The sequence below is a fragment of the Sciurus vulgaris genome (genome assembly GCF_902686455.1).
Source record: "Sciurus vulgaris genome assembly, chromosome: 1".
Lineage (NCBI taxonomy): Eukaryota > Metazoa > Chordata > Mammalia > Rodentia > Sciuridae > Sciurus > Sciurus vulgaris.
This window is the reverse complement of record NC_136461.1, coordinates 111,900,329-111,915,436: the sequence shown is the minus strand read 5'-3', so window position 1 is coordinate 111,915,436 and position 15,108 is coordinate 111,900,329. Positions and strand designations below refer to the sequence as shown.

The 15,108-nt window shown below is 44.0% G+C and overlaps 2 protein-coding genes across 7 annotated transcripts in view; one reads left to right on the top strand and one right to left on the bottom strand.

Annotated features, from left to right (window-relative positions):
* LOC306642234 (uncharacterized protein) overlaps positions 1-1,679 on the bottom strand; it is a gene marked incomplete at its 5' end in the record, with an annotated part of 157,587 nt that extends 155,908 nt beyond the window's left edge. For all 5 annotated transcript variants that reach the window (XR_013758428.1, XR_013758429.1, XR_013758430.1 and 2 more), the window contains one exon: positions 1,360-1,679. The remainder of the gene's footprint in view (positions 1-1,359) is intronic.
* MCL1 (MCL1 apoptosis regulator, BCL2 family member) lies at positions 484-7,120 on the top strand. 2 transcript variants are annotated; one of them, XM_079107709.1, is made up of 3 exons: positions 505-1,340; positions 1,686-1,933; positions 2,620-7,120. In XM_079107709.1, the coding sequence occupies exons 1-3, from the start codon at positions 653-655 to the stop codon at positions 2,734-2,736; spliced, it is 1,053 nt and encodes a 350-aa protein (XP_078963835.1). In that variant the 5' UTR covers positions 505-652; the 3' UTR covers positions 2,737-7,120. The 2 variants fall into 2 exon arrangements, with proteins under 2 accessions (XP_078963836.1, XP_078963835.1); XM_079107710.1 differs by lacking the exon at positions 1,686-1,933 and having other exon boundaries at positions 484-1,340.
* Positions 7,121-15,108: the final 7,988 nt, after the last annotated feature.

Here is a 15,108-nt window from a genome sequence, read left to right as displayed (position 1 = left end):
TTAATAGCCAGTAGAAACCTCTGGCACAAGCCAGGCACGGTGACGTACGCCTATAATCCCAGTGACTCGGGAGGCTGAGGCAGGAGGATCGAAAGTTCCAAGATATCCTAGTCAACTGACCTGAACAAGGACCCTGTCTCAGAAAATTATTTTATGAAGAGTTGGGGATGTAGCTCAGTGGTTGAGCGCCCCTGAGTTGAATCCCCAGTAACCGAGAGAGGAAAAACAAACAAAAACCTCTGCCCCCCCCCAAAAAACGGAGCTCGCGAATCTGAGAGAACCACAAGAACGCTCCAGGACCGCATCGACCGGTGCAAAACCCCACGAGCCCAGGAGCGCAAAGCCACCGTTACGTAACCGGCAATCAGAGGCCCGGAGACAGGAAGTCGCCGCCCCGGCCCCGCCCCGGTCGGTAAGTGCCGTGCGCAACTCTCCGGAAGCTTCCGCCCTTTTCCCCTTTTATGGGGATCCCTTTTTTTTTTTTTTTTTTTTTCCTTTCAGTTTTTCTGACGCCACCGCGTAGGACTGGCTCTAAAACCGTGATCTAGGAGAACCTCTTCCACTCCTTACTTCCGCTTCCTTCAAGTAAGGAGTCGAGGCCTTCCCTATTTTTCTCACACCGACAGGCAGCGGGCGGCAACGGAGTCTTGCGATGTTTGGCCTTAAAAGAAACGCAGTAATCGGACTCAACCTCTACTGTGGGGGCGCTGGGCTAGGGGCCGGTAGCGGCGGCGCCACTCCGCCTGGAGGGCGGCTCTTGGCCGCGGAGAAGGAGGCCACTGCACGGCGAGAGGCAGGGGGAGGGGAAGCCGGCACGGTGATTGGCGGAAGCGCCGGCGCGAGCCCCCCGGCCGCTCAGGCGCAAGACGCCCGAAGGGTCGCGCGGCCGGTGCCCATTGGCGCCGAGGTCCCCGACGTCACCGCGACCCCGGCGAGGCGACTGTTCTTCGCGCCCACCTACTGCGTGTCGCCGCCGGAGGAGATGGAAGCCCCCACCGCCGACGCCGCCATGTCGCCCGAAGAGGAACTGGACGGATACGAGCCCGAGCCTCTTGGGAAGCGACCGGCTGTCCTGCCCTTGCTGGAGTTGGTCGGGGAGGCCAGTAAGAGCCCCAGCACTGACGGGTCACTACCCTCGACGCCGCCCCCAGCGGAGGAGGAGGACGACGAGTTGTACCGGCAGTCGCTGGAGATTATCTCTAGGTACCTTCGAGAGCAGGCAACCGGCGCCAAGGACGCAAAGCCAATGGGCGGATCTGGGGCCGCCAGCAGGAAGGCGCTAGAGACCCTACGACGGGTCGGGGACGGAGTGCAACGCAACCACGAGACGGCCTTCCAAGGTAAGGGTTGGTTACTCACCAAGGCCTTTTTTTCCATGTCTCCCTGGACTCACTCACCGAGGGTGGGCAGAAACCGAAAGAAGTCAGTGTTGAAACGAGTCTTACCCTGGCTCTGAAACCAGAATATTCTGGCCATGAGTCATTGTTTCCGCCCATCTTGATTCTTTTGGAAATGGCAGTTCTGTTCAAAGACCGGAAAGGGTGGGATGTCAATTTGAAGTGGGGTTAACCTGAGTTCTATAGAGCCCAAATAGCGACTTCCCCCGCCGTGGGTGGGCAGGCGAATCGTGTCCTGGTTTAGACAAAGGAGGCCATGAGGGACGTGCATGCTTTTCTTCCTCTCAGGCATGCTTCGGAAACTGGACATCAAAAACGAAGATGATGTCAAATCTTTGTCTCGAGTGATGGTCCATGTTTTCAGTGACGGAGTAACAAACTGGGGCAGGATTGTGACTCTAATTTCTTTTGGTGCCTTTGTGGCCAAACACTTGAAGAGCATAAACCAAGAAAGCTGCATCGAACCTTTAGCAGAAAGTATCACAGATGTTCTCGTAAGGACAAAACGGGACTGGCTGGTCAAACAAAGAGGCTGGGTAAGTTTGCCTTGAAATCGAAGGGGAGCAGAAGAGTGAAAACAGAGTGGGGATTTTCTGAAGATTTATTCCAGAACTTAAGATCTTCTGGTTGCTTGATGTTGATTTAAGTAGTGGGTTTGTAGAAAAGAGTGCTGTGGTGGTCTTGAATTGTATCAAAAGTCCTGGTTTTCTGTAGGTTATTCTTGTAATTCAATCGGGTAATCTTCAATGGATACAAATCGTGAAGAAATAAGTCACCCGGGTATGGCAATTAAAATACATTCTTAATAGGGCCCTTATTGAATGATGGAGCCTGTGTTTTCAGCATAACACCCAGATGGCTCTAATGCAGAATGTACTTAACCGGGTTGAGAAATACTAATATACACAGTTAAGCTATTGTGTGGTGAGGATTTCAGAGTAGTAATTTGGGGATGGGGGTGTCCCTTTTACCTAAACAATGGTACTCAGTCCTTTTAGTTTGTCACAATATGAGCAATACACAGTAAAATAACATTTAACTATTAATGGGTACCTATTTACTAAAGGACTCCAAAAGTGTTTCTCTTTTGCAGCCCAGGGATGAATAATAATTGGTTCGTCATCGTTTTGGGGGGTGCCTTAGATATTTAAATTAATCTTTTCTCTGTATAAGGGGGAAGAAACCCATACTTGAAAATGTGCTTTTCTTTTTTGTTTTCTAGGATGGGTTTGTGGAGTTCTTCCATGTAGAGGACCTAGAAGGCGGCATCAGAAATGTGCTGCTGGCTTTTGCAGGTGTTGCTGGAGTAGGAGCTGGTTTGGCATATCTAATAAGATAGCCTTGTAAGTGCAATAGTTGACTCTTAACCAACTCCAGCCACCAAAACTTCTGTGAAATCAAATGTATTTATGAAGTTGGACTTCAAGCTGCCCAGGCTGTAACCTCCAAGAGTTTCACTCTAGCGACCTAGCCAGAAAGCAAGTGGCAAGAGGATTATGTCTAACGAGAATAAATACATGGGAAAAGTAGTCCCCCTTGAAGAGTTCACTGTATGAAAGAAGCAAAGTTCACTTTCAGCACCAAGCAAACTGGGAGGCCATGGAGGAGGACTGTTAGATTTAGTGAAGATAAAAATGGAAAAACTTAAATTTCCTTGTCTAGAACCAGAAGAGTGGCCAGTAGCCAGGCTAGTCATAGAAGTCATTAAATATGCCCACCGAATTCATTAATTTCCTATAGTGTTAAAGAGAAGCACTAACAATGCCAGTGACCTATAAGAAATGATTTAAGCTCCAAGTAATTGAGCTATGACTAGAAGCCTCAGTACTGTGCAAAAGTGAAGGGAAGCTTTTCCTCTGTAATTAGCTTTCCCAGGTATACTTCTTGATAGAAGATCCAAGTGTTCAGGACTTTTCTACCAGTTCTACTTTGGCTTGGTTTGAATGATTCTTAGTTTATTAGCATAGTAATGGCCAAGAGTACTTAAAGGCTCAGCTAGTTTCAAATATGAATATTCTCATTTTTTTAAGACAGAAACAACTTGTAAATGTATTTGTCTGTAAAAATGTATATTTTTACAGAGAAAATATTTCTGTGAACATAAAAGGAGAAAAGTCTCGAATTTAAACTTTGAAATCTACAACTTCTTCAGTTAGGAATCTATTTCTTCGTACAGCTTTTCTATTCTAAACTTTCTCCTGGTCAGTTCTAGAGTATTTACAGAACCAACTGTGAGTGTGTGCAACCTGAGTGTAGTGGGACAAATCTGATTCATAACTATGCAGGCTTTAATTTTCCAATCTGGTATTGGTAAGTATTCCTTAGATAGTTGTTTTTTGTTTTTTTTTTAAACCTGGGATTGAAAAGTTGTGGAATGAACATTAATCCTTTAATTTGGTTATATGTAGATTTTCAATAATTGAGTCAAAGTGGAGTTTTAAGTTTTTGTTTGTTTGTTTTTGTTTTTGCAGGGGTGGGGGTAAGCTAGTGACTTAAAAATAATGGGGCTCTGATTAGGCAACTACTCATTTAAGTTCCTTCCATTTGACCTAATTTAACTGGTGAAATTTAAACTGAGTGAATGAGCTCATCTTTAAAGCTTTTACTGAAGGATTTTCAGCTGTTCCAAGTGGGACTTATTAGCATTGTTTATAAAAAGATAACATCAGGTGGATGAGAGACATTTGATCCCTTGTTTGCTTAATAAGTTGTAAAATGATGGCTTGGAAAAGCAGGCTAGAGTCTAACTATGGTGCTATTATGGGGCTTGCTTGTTAAACACAGGTTTAAGCCTCATATATCAATAAAAGAAATACTTATTTTTTTTTCTATTAATGATTCCCAAGCTTTGTTTTGAATTTTTGCATTGGCATCTCGGTGGACTTCAAACCTGATGTATTGAACACATTTACTTCTGTCCTTGTTGAAATATTTGCTGCTTGTTCTGCTCCCTCTTCAGATATTTATATCAGTTTCTGCATCTTTACCCTGCCATCCCTGAACTCTTACCTAGACCTTTTAGTTTTCAGCACTATGAACCTGAGTGACCCCTTTCCTCCCTAATGCCACCCCCCACCTCAAGAGTCAGCAGACCTTCATCTTTTATGAATTTTATCCTGTTGGGAGGTAGTAATACCATGGGTCCTGGAACAATGACAGTCAGTGGGTGTGGGAGGGAGTCCCTTGTCCTTGGATTGATACCTTTTCACTTGTTTTATCCTATCTTTGGGGAAAAAGGTTTCAGAAGTCCTTTTAAGAATTTTCAGGAAAACATCATTTTACATTGGCTTTCTGAAGTTTCCTTTGTATTTGAATAAGCTCACTTAAATTTTATATAAAGAAGTGGGCTCTGTTAAAACAACCGCAAAGAGTTATATAAAAGCTATTGGTAAACTGAAGAAAGCTGTTGGAACTAGGGTCATTTGAAAGCTTCAGCCCCAGAACATGACCTTTAGTCTGTGGACTCCAGATAAAAATAGGCATGAATAAAATGACTCAGAATGTAATGGGGAAGAATTGCCTTGCCTGCCCATCTCCAGAGCCATAAGGTCATCTTGCTAGAGCTATTTTTACCTATGTATTTATCATTCTTGATCACAAACCACTTATTTATATCATGTCTATCTCTAGGACCTAAAAGCACTTTATGTAGTTTTTAATTAATCTTAAGATCTGGTTAAGGTGACTAAAAGGCCTTTCTCCCCATATCCAGTTGTGGAAATAAGGCATAGATGTAGATTGGTGTTTAGAAGCACCACTTCCCAATTTACTAGGTGTGACTGCTGAAATGTAGACCGATAATTAGTTGGTGTTTAGGGTCCAGAACACTTGAGGGCTTAGGGAGCCCAAATGGTTTGGGAAGCGTTGGAACAATTGGTTTATAGGGAGAAGAGGCACGTGGTTCGAGTGCTGACTAGCTGCATAGTTCAGGCAAATCCTCCAAAATGGAGAAGGGAGGAACTGCTTGAAATGGCTTTCTCAGCAACTTCTGTTTGTCTTATGCTTCTCTCAGGGAAAAACATGCAGTCCTCTAGTGATGTCCATGTACATTCTACTGGGGTGAACACTTTGGTTCTGGTTAAACAGCTAGTGTTTTTGACAGCTGTTCCAGGAAGTGTTAGGACCAACTACAAATCAATGTGGGTTGTAAAATGTAGTGTTTCCCTAACTTCCTGTTTTTTCCTGAGAAAAAAATAAATCGTTTTTTTTTTCAAATGTAAGGTGTGGTATGGGTCCTTTCTATTGACACTTCTCCCTCTTAGGCAAGCCTCTTTAGGGAAGTCAACTGAGCAAATATGTATAGATTAATTTAGAAAAGAGTTTCTTTTCATTTAAGTTGAAGGTTTTTTTTCCTCTCCAAAGACAGGTTTATCTAGGAAAGTAAGATACATAGAGTCCTTTAGGGTAAAGCAAGGAATGTAGACACTGAATGCTGGCTATCTCCAGAGGGAAAGACAGCTAAGCTGTTGATTCTTTAGTTAATTATTATTACTGCTGCACTTTGGAGTAATTCTTATACTTTAGTTACAGTACACTTAATACAAAAGTAAAAATCCCTGTTCTGATATTTGAGTCACTAAGTTGTATTTCTGAGGTAAGAGGGTTCACTTAAAGCTGTTATTTCACATTCTCTTCTCTTAACCTTTTGAGATGAAACTAGGAATAAGTTTAAAAAATTTTTTTTTTAGTTGTCGATGGACCTTTTGTTTATTTATATACAGTGCTGAGAATCAAACCAATGCTTCACACATGGCTAAAAGCAAGTACTGTACCACTGAGCTACAACCCCAGCCCCTAGGAATAAATTTGGAGGAAGTTCTTGGTACTATTCAATGCTTTTCCCCCTTCTCCCAAAAAAGGAGAATGAGCAAGTCAGTTTGAAAAACTTGAGCAAGCCCTTATTTTCAGCTATCTTGAAAGGGAGCTGAATCACCATGGAAATGTGCAAATGAGAGGTTTGCATACTGGTTTTTCAGCCCAGAGCACCAAATGCTAATCAAGCAAACAAGATTCATTTTCCCATTTGTGTGTTTAAACACTTTTGGCTCAGAACATTTTTTTATTATAAAGTTGCTTTGTATAAATGCCCTCCCAAGCATAAAGGTTCTAAATCTTGGCCTGTGTCAGGTTCTGCTCAGTGCTCTAGCTCCTACTTGCATTGTAATGTGAAGCCAGTTACTAGCAGTAGTCTTACAGTTTTACACTTTAAAAACTTTGATCAGATAGTAACTAGGTAACCTGAATCACTAGAGGAGTCAATAATCAACACTTCCCTTTATTTGATACCACCAAACTTTTAGTTCCTGTTTTGTGATCTTTTGAGCTAGGTCTTCCTTTATACTGTTAACTTTCAAAAAATTTTCTCTTGGGTCTGGGGGAGTTGCTCAGTGGTAGGGTGTAGGCTAAGCAATTGCCAGGCTTTCAGTCTCTAGCACCCAAAGAAAAAAAAATTTGTTTTCCTTAAAATAATTGACAGTGGGAAAATTTTACAAAATTAAAGTGAAGTAACTTGTATAGCTGGTGTGCAGCATAACTCCAGTCAGATGCCCAAAGCTCTGGCCATTTTATTCCTGAAACTCAAGATTATCAGTCAAATATTCTAAGTGTTTGTTTTTGCTTGGTTTATTAAGCATGTTATGCGCACAGAAGGGTGTGGGTATGGGCGTCCATACCCAGAGCTACCTCTGAACTACAATCCCCAGCCTTCCCCACCCCCACCTCCCTTACATGGTTTCACTAAACTTCTGAAGCTTGCCCAAATTTGCAAACTTTGAGATCCTCCTGCCTCAACCTTTAAAATCACTGGGATTATAGGCATGTAATCCACAGTGTGATCCATTTAGTTGTCCGGAATTTTCCCACATTCCGCAAAGGCCTTAATTTCAAGATTTGAAAATTTTATTCTGTCCCTCTTCCATAGTTTCATAGTTGTTACAGTGTTTTGTTTCAATGCTCTCTATCCAAACTCGCCTCAGGCATGTTCAGGGAAGGTTCTACCACTGAGCTCCCTCCCCAGCCCTTGTTATCTTAAATTATGTAGAGCATGTGCCAAGATGGGGCCTGGGAACCTGCCTCTAGGCAGATGTATCAAACACCTATTAAAGTTCAGATTCAATTGTTTTTTGGTGACAGTTCTTGCTGTGTTGCCCAGGCTGACCACAAACACCTGAGCTCAAGTTGCCCCTCCTACTTCAGCTACCACCTTACTAGCTGGAAAGCATACTTCCATGCCAGGCTAGAATCCCACCCCCACACTGTCCTGGGGATTAAACCCAGGAGTACTTTACCACTAAACTATATTCCCATTTTTATTTTTCCACATTTTTTATCGGTGCATTATAGTTGTACTAATGATGGAATTTGTTTTTACGTAGTTGTACATGCACACTATTTTGAGGCATGGTTTTGCTAAGGTACTGAAGGTATTGCTAAATGGAGGGAAATGTTTTTGAGTATAGATCTGAGAGCACTCTAATTTCTATAGAACAGAATTTTAATAGGGGCATCTCCTGGAAGTTATTTAACTGGACCCCCAAAATACTGAATGGTGGCTGCCACTCTCCCTAATCTTGTTCCCGTGGGAGTCTCAGTTACTGCTCTTCCCATCCCAATTCAAAAAACCAGTTTGCTCTGGCCACCCAGACTTCCCCACAGGCTGCATTCCTGCCCATGAGCTCATTGTTTTGGCTTCTTTGCCTGCATAAATCCACAGCCAGTGCCAGAGGTTTCAGCCCAGGCCCCGTAACTGGCTGAGGCTACATTCCATTCAGAATTTCACCACCCCCACTTGGTATTCTTCCCGCCCTCATGTGGTCACATGTGTATGTTTATTCAAGTTAGCAGGGTACAAGGTGTGCTGGAGCAGTGAAAGAGCCAAGGAAGCAAAGGGAAAAAAAACATTTAACTGTTAGGTTTCACCTTAGATTAGTTTTCCAGTTTATTATTATTTCTTTTGGTCCCAGGGATTGAACCCAGGGATGCTTAACCACTAAGCCACATTCCCAGCCCTTTTTTATTTTTTATATTGAGACAGGGTCTTGAGTTGCTTAGGGCTGCGCCAAATTGATGAGGCTGGCTTTGAACTTGTGATCCTACTTCCTCAGCATCCTGGGCTGCTGGGATTACAGGGGTGTGCCACCACCCATGCCTGTCTCCACTTTTTAAATATGAGAAGGCACCCAGACACAATGGCAAACACTTGTAATCCTAGCTCCTTAGGAGGTTGAGGCAGGAGGATCACAAGTTCAGAGCCAGCATAGACAATTTAGCAAGACCCTGTCTGGAAAAGTGTGGTGATACAGCTCAGGTAGAATGCTTCTGGGTTCAAACCCCTGTACTGAGGAAAAACAAAACAAGACAAGGCAAATTTATTCAAGGGGGCCATGGCAGCCAAGTATAGGATCACTGCAAGGGGTTGTGGGGGGTCTTCCAGTTCAGAGGAGAAATTGAACTCAGACTCCCTCACTAAACTTATATTTTATTTTATTTTTAGATGGGTTCTCCCTATGTTGCCTGGGCTGACCTTGAACTCAAGCCATCCTGCCTCAGCCTCTCAAATAGCTGGGTCTACAGGTGCACAGGTACAGTGAGGTAAAGAGCTCACTTTTTTTTATGCCAGGTGTAGTGGTGCATGCCTACAATCCCAGCAGCTCAGGAGGATGAGGTAGGAGAATTCAGAGTTCTAAGCCAGCCTAAGCAATGTAGTGAGACCCTGAGCAACTTAGGGAGATCCTGTCCAGAATAAAAAAAATAAGGACTGGGGGTGTAGCTCAGTGAAAAAGGGCCCCTGGGTTCAATCCCCAGTAACAAAAAGCAAAAGAACATATTCAGGCCAGGGATATAGCTTAGGTCGAGCACTTGCCTAGCATTCTAAAGACCCTAAGTTTTTTATTCTTAGCACTGGGGGAAGAGAGATTCTCAATTCTGTGCCCTGTTAACTGTTTGTGTGTAGTGATAGGAAGAAGAGCTGGCCTTTTTTTTTTTTTTTTTTTTTTTGGTACCAGGATTGAACCCAGGAACACTTAGCCACTGAACCACATCCCCAGACCCCTCTTTTTTAAAAAAATGTTGACACAGGCTCTAAGTTGCTGGGGGCCTAGCTAAATTGCTGAGGCTGGCTTTGAACTTGCAGTCCTACTGCCTGAGCCTCCAGAGTCCTGAGATTACAGGCATGCGCCACCACACCCAGCTAGAAGAAGCTGGTTTTGAAATTGTTGCCATACGCTGGGTAATGTACTGAGCTGGTTTTGACTTTTGGGTATTCTGATCTAGGGGACAGAAAGAGGGTTTCCCTAGGAAACACTGCTTTCCTATGCATTTTATTTTTTAATCTCCTATGCCTAGATCTAGCCTGCATTCCTTCCTACTCCATTCTTTTGGTTGCTTGGAGCAGTTCCCACCCATCTCCTGTCCTTGGAAATGGGAGGAGGGCAGACAGCTGGGCTGCTATACTGGAGCAGCTGTTGAGTTTCACTGCTTTGTTACTGAAATTTCCTGAGGGCAAGATATCTTGTTTATTTCCTGTTGACTCTAAGAGCCCAGATCTAAGGAAAGGTGGGGCACTGCTCAGGTGAAGAGAATAAGGGTGTTTTTCTTAGTCTATTAAGTTTTGGACTAATACTATATGTCTTTAAGTAGTATACTCCTTTCCTCTCCCCCCACTCCTCTTCATGATTTAAAAAAAACAAAAACTGTAGAGGCTGTGGGAAGTGACATTTTCTCATTTCTCAGAAATCCCTCATAAGGCAGAGAAGAGAAACAGGGAAACAACTTCGTGTTGAAATGCAGTTTTGTGCGCATGTGTGTGCATCACGCACACACAAGTGCATGTTTTGAAATGATGTGGCTCGCTTTCAGTTTGTTTTCTGTTGCTGAGGATTGAATTCATGGCCTTGTGCATGCCAAGCACTTGCTCTCCCATTGAGCTACACCCCAATCCTTGTTCTCAGTTGTAAGGGACAACAAACAATACTACAGAGGAGCTTGGTAATAGTGGGGAGGAGCCTGTAGTTGCCTGCTGCTTTGACCCTTATTTGGTGGTTTGTCAGATCTGAAACAGGATGGAGGTCTCCTACCTTCTTTTCCCCATTGTGAGTTATGAAGCACATATCAGTGCTATTGAATTAAAAACTAGTAATATAGAGTAAGGATTTGATAAGAAGTCTCAGGTAAAGATTATTTTTAGAAGAAATGCAGTTGCATTGCTTTCAAGTACACAACATTAACATAAAACACTACTTTGAATTTGTTCTAGAAAAAAAAATCTTGTTAATTAGGAATTTTTTTTTCTTTACTTTTTTTTTTTTTTTTTTTTTTTTTTAGACAGGGTCTCACTTAAGTTGAAGCCTTGATAAATTGCTGAGACTGGCCTCAAACTGATCCTCCTGCCTCAGCCTCCCATTGCTGTGATTACAGACATGTGTCACCTTGACCCAATTAGTAATTCTTGTTCCTTACAAGTGTATAAAATCCTGTTTGGTTGGCTATGGTGGCACATACTGTAATCCCAGCAATTTAGGAGGCTGAGGTAGAAGGACTGCAAATTTGAGGCCAGTCTCAACAATTTAGCAAGAGCCTGTTTCAAAAGAAAAAATAAATAGGACTGGGATATAGCTTAGTAATAGAGTATCCCTGGGTTCCATCTCCAGTACTGGGGGAAAAAAAAAAAATTCTAAAGAATATTTTGTGACATCTTGAAATGGTATGAAATTAATATTTCAGTGTCATAAATAAAGTTTGCTTGGAACAGCGGTGTCCATTTGTTTACTTATCATCCATCTGTGGCTGCTTTTGTACTGCAACAAGCAGGGGAGAGTAGTTGCAACATAGATATGACCTGTAAAGCCTAAGATATTTACTATCAAGTTCTGTAAAGAAAAAGTTGCTCAACCCTTCACTAGAGTCTCATTTTGTGATGAAAGAGACAGGCAACCTGTAATCCCAGCCACTCAGGAGCCTGAGGCAGGAAGATCACAAGTTCAAAGTCAGCCTCAGCAACTCAGTGAGACCCTAACCCTAAATAAAATACAAAACAGGGCTAGGGATGTCACTCAGTGGTTAAGTGCCCCTCACTTCAATTCCTGGTACCAAAAAAAAAAAGAGAGACAGGTAGGTTAATGGTAAAAAGGAGGAAAGCAGAGATGGAAAAGAGTAACCTAGCTCCTAGCTGTGTATCCCATCAAGGGGCAGGCCCATGCTACCTTGCATTTTAGCCTAGGAATCTCAAGGATACAGTCTGCTCTTTTTTTTTTTTTGGCTCCTTTTATAGTCACCCCATCCTTGTTCCTCCAGCTTCTTTTCCTCTACAAAGTTCTGTTTTGAACTCTTTTAAGGGATTCTGGCAAGGCTCAGAAAAGTACCATAAACATCTCCAACGTGGGACCTTTCTTTAGTTAACTGGGGTTCTTCCTCAGACCACTGCAGCCCTGCTCTGGCACTAGAAGAAATGGTCTAATCTCTCTTGTTTATGCACCTCTCCTTCAACTGAGTGGTTTATGTTCCCTAAGAGCTGATTATCATGTCTCATATTTTGGACTTGGACATTTCCTTCTCAAATCCTACCCAGCTTCAGATCTCAGCCCTGAAACACCTTCTTGAGTTTTCCTCCACCTCCTAGGTCAAGGAACCTCAAATCAATTTGCTGATTATTGCCAGTTATGCTGAGGTTAACTCAAAACTATTTCTCTTGTTGACAGTCATAGACTTAGGTACTTTCCTGAGACCTTCTACTTCCTGTATAAAGGAGTCTCTCACCTCTTTTTTCATCACTTGCCTGTGACAAATAAACCCCCTGTGCTTTAACTTCCTGGCCCAGCTGCCTCTCAATAGCAGAGACGTAGGATTTGAGGGGTATTTTGGGAGGAGAGGGATTGAGAACCCCATCCCTACTACACATATTGTCTCCCCAAATCATAATCATGCTCCATGGTTCCAGGAGAGGAGAGGTCCCTGGTTCAGTTTACTTCGGTGGGGGAGAATGTTAAATTAAATTGGAATTTTTATTTGTTAAATTGGGGAGGAGAGAGCAAGAAATGAAAGAGAATCTGCTTGGAGAGGATCTGAAGGGGGAGCAGCAGCTCCTTGCATTTTGTTCTCTGGCCCACAGCTGGCAATGTCTACCTAGATCTTCAACCTTAATTCTCATACAGGTTTCTGAAAAACCATGGTTTAAGGCTAAGACTCTGGTAACTGGGCCAGCAGTCTGGTTATCAGAGAGGCTGAATATGAAAGAGTGGAGATGAAGGGAATGCTAAAACTCCATCAGGCCACCTCTGCAGCTGTGAGCACCTGCTTACAAGGGAGGCCAAAGGGCTTGGGGAAGTCTAGGAGCTAAATTTAGTCCAAAGTCTGCAGCTTAAATTGGGTGGGTATTTACTGGCTGGGAAGGGGGGAGGGGGAGGAATCCTGACCCAGCTGAATTTTTTTTTTTTTTTTTTCCCTTTTTTGGTGCTGGGGATGAACCCAGGGCCTCATGCATATTAAGCATGATCTACCACTTAGCTATACCCTCAGCTTCCAGCTGAACTTCTGAAACCTCACTGTATACACCTGGACTAGAACCACAGTCTGCTCCCCCAGCAAATATTAAAAAATGAGGAGTCCTGGGCAAGGTGTTGTCCATCTACATGCTTGATCTCTCTTGTACATGTCAAATTTGTTCCTATCACCACACCACCCCCATCTCGATTCTCAGGGGTCCAGTTCCTCTGAACCCTTCCCTAAATTCCCCCTAGTACACCAAAACTAGGGGCTCCTCCACTACATCTCTCTGCCCTTTGGGTTGCAGCTTCCTCTCTCAGCCCCTCCATAGAGTTTCAGAGGTTAACATAGGTGTCTAGCCGCACAATCCCCTTCTTGGGGGACAGGTTCCCCTTCCTAAGAACTTCCACATTGTCTAGAGGAAGGAGTTCCTAGGGGCTAAGCTGAATCCTCGCTTTCAAGTGAGGAAAAACAAACAAACCCCCAGATGAGAGCCACTTGATAAAGCAGAGGTTGGAGACAGGGGACTCTGGGAAAGAGAAAAGAGGTAATGGAGGCTGGGGGAACTCCACAAGGGGAAATGGCTACATTCTCCACCTGTGATTGGTTCTCAGGCTCAGACCAAACTCCAAACCTGCCCAGCAACAGCCTTAACAGGCTAAAGAGGGAAGGGAAGGGCTGGCCAGTCAGCTGAGCTGCGCCTCCACCCAGCTCACTTGGTTTCCAGGAACTTGGGGGAGGGTTTGCTTTCTGCTGTGCACCCTCCTCCATCTCAGGACTCTGCTTTCAGCCTCCCTTATCTACAGGGCTTGCTTGGGTCCCATTTCCTTGGTTCTTTACATGTTTTGACTCCCCTTGCAGGTTCATCAGAGGGGAATCCATCTGACATCTCTTTAGACTGGACAGTGACATCAAAGCTAGACTTTCCTTGTACCCCCTTTTCCTCACTCCCTGCCCTGGCTGATGTCAGATTCATTTTCCTTCCAAGATGCCCAAATTCTTCCTTCTTAGCCATGTCAGGCCCAGGGAAAGTCTGAGTCCCAGGGTAGCACTATGAGGTAAGGAAGACTGCTTGAGAAATCCCATCCCCCTAGGCAACTCTGATGTCCTTCATGGGATCCAGTCATTGGGTTAAACTGTTTATTCAGGCCCTTTATTAATGGTCTTACTCAGCCCACCTGGGGAAAGGAGAGGCAGAGATGGGGAGGCTGTCTCAATGGAGGGGCATCTACTGTCACTCCTTGGAAAATCTGGCTTCCATAAATAAGAAACTCAGAACTGCAGGGTCACACCACCTCTAGAAAGTTATTTACATTGAGAGAAAAAAATGGACAGGGGAGGGCAGAGGGAGGGGACTAGGGTGAGACATTTCTGAAGAATGTGTCCTTGGCAGGACATCCAGTACTGCTTTGGCCCCTCCCTCACCCAGCCCCAAGGCCCTTAGAGCCAGGCCAGGCTCCTCCTTTAATCATTTCCTCTGAGCAAGGGATAGCGGGGCAGAAGTCATTTCCCTTTCCCCCGCCCCATGAAAAGCAATAAACCAAGACTTTAACTGGAAAATTGGTAATAACAGAAAAGAAGGGGGAGGCAGAACGACAGGGCCATAGAGAAGAGGAAAACACCACCAAAGGCCAGGTGCCATTCAGCTCAGCCACAGTTGAAAAATACTACTAAATTCTGAGACTTTACAGAAGGAGCCCACTGAGAAATCCCCACAAACCAGGCATTTTCCCTTAGCTGAGGATCCAAGATCCCAACTTCACATCTAAACTGGGAGAAGTGGTGACCCCTAGTGGCCAATGAGCAACCTTCAGGGCTGGGACTGGCCAGGATCCTCTCCCTCTGACTCAGGCTTTTTTTTTTTTTTTTTTTTTTGGCAGTGCTGGAGATTGAACCCAGGGCCTTGTGCTTGTGAGGCAAGCATTCTACCAACTGAGCTATTTCCCCAGTCCAGTTTTTTACTTTTTTACTTTTTTTGCTGGGGGGGGGGGGGGGGTTACTGGGTATTGTACCCAGGGTTGCTTAACCACTGAGCTACATCCCCAGCCCTTTTTTCAAATTTATTTTTTTTTATTTTGAGACATGGTCTTGCTAAGTTAAGACCTTGCTAACTAGCTGAGCTGACTTTGAACTTATGATCCTCCTCCCTCAGCCTCCAGAGCCAGGAGCCATTGCATTGGGATTACAAGTGTGCCCCATCTGGCATTTGAGTTCACTGTAATAGCCCTTGGGG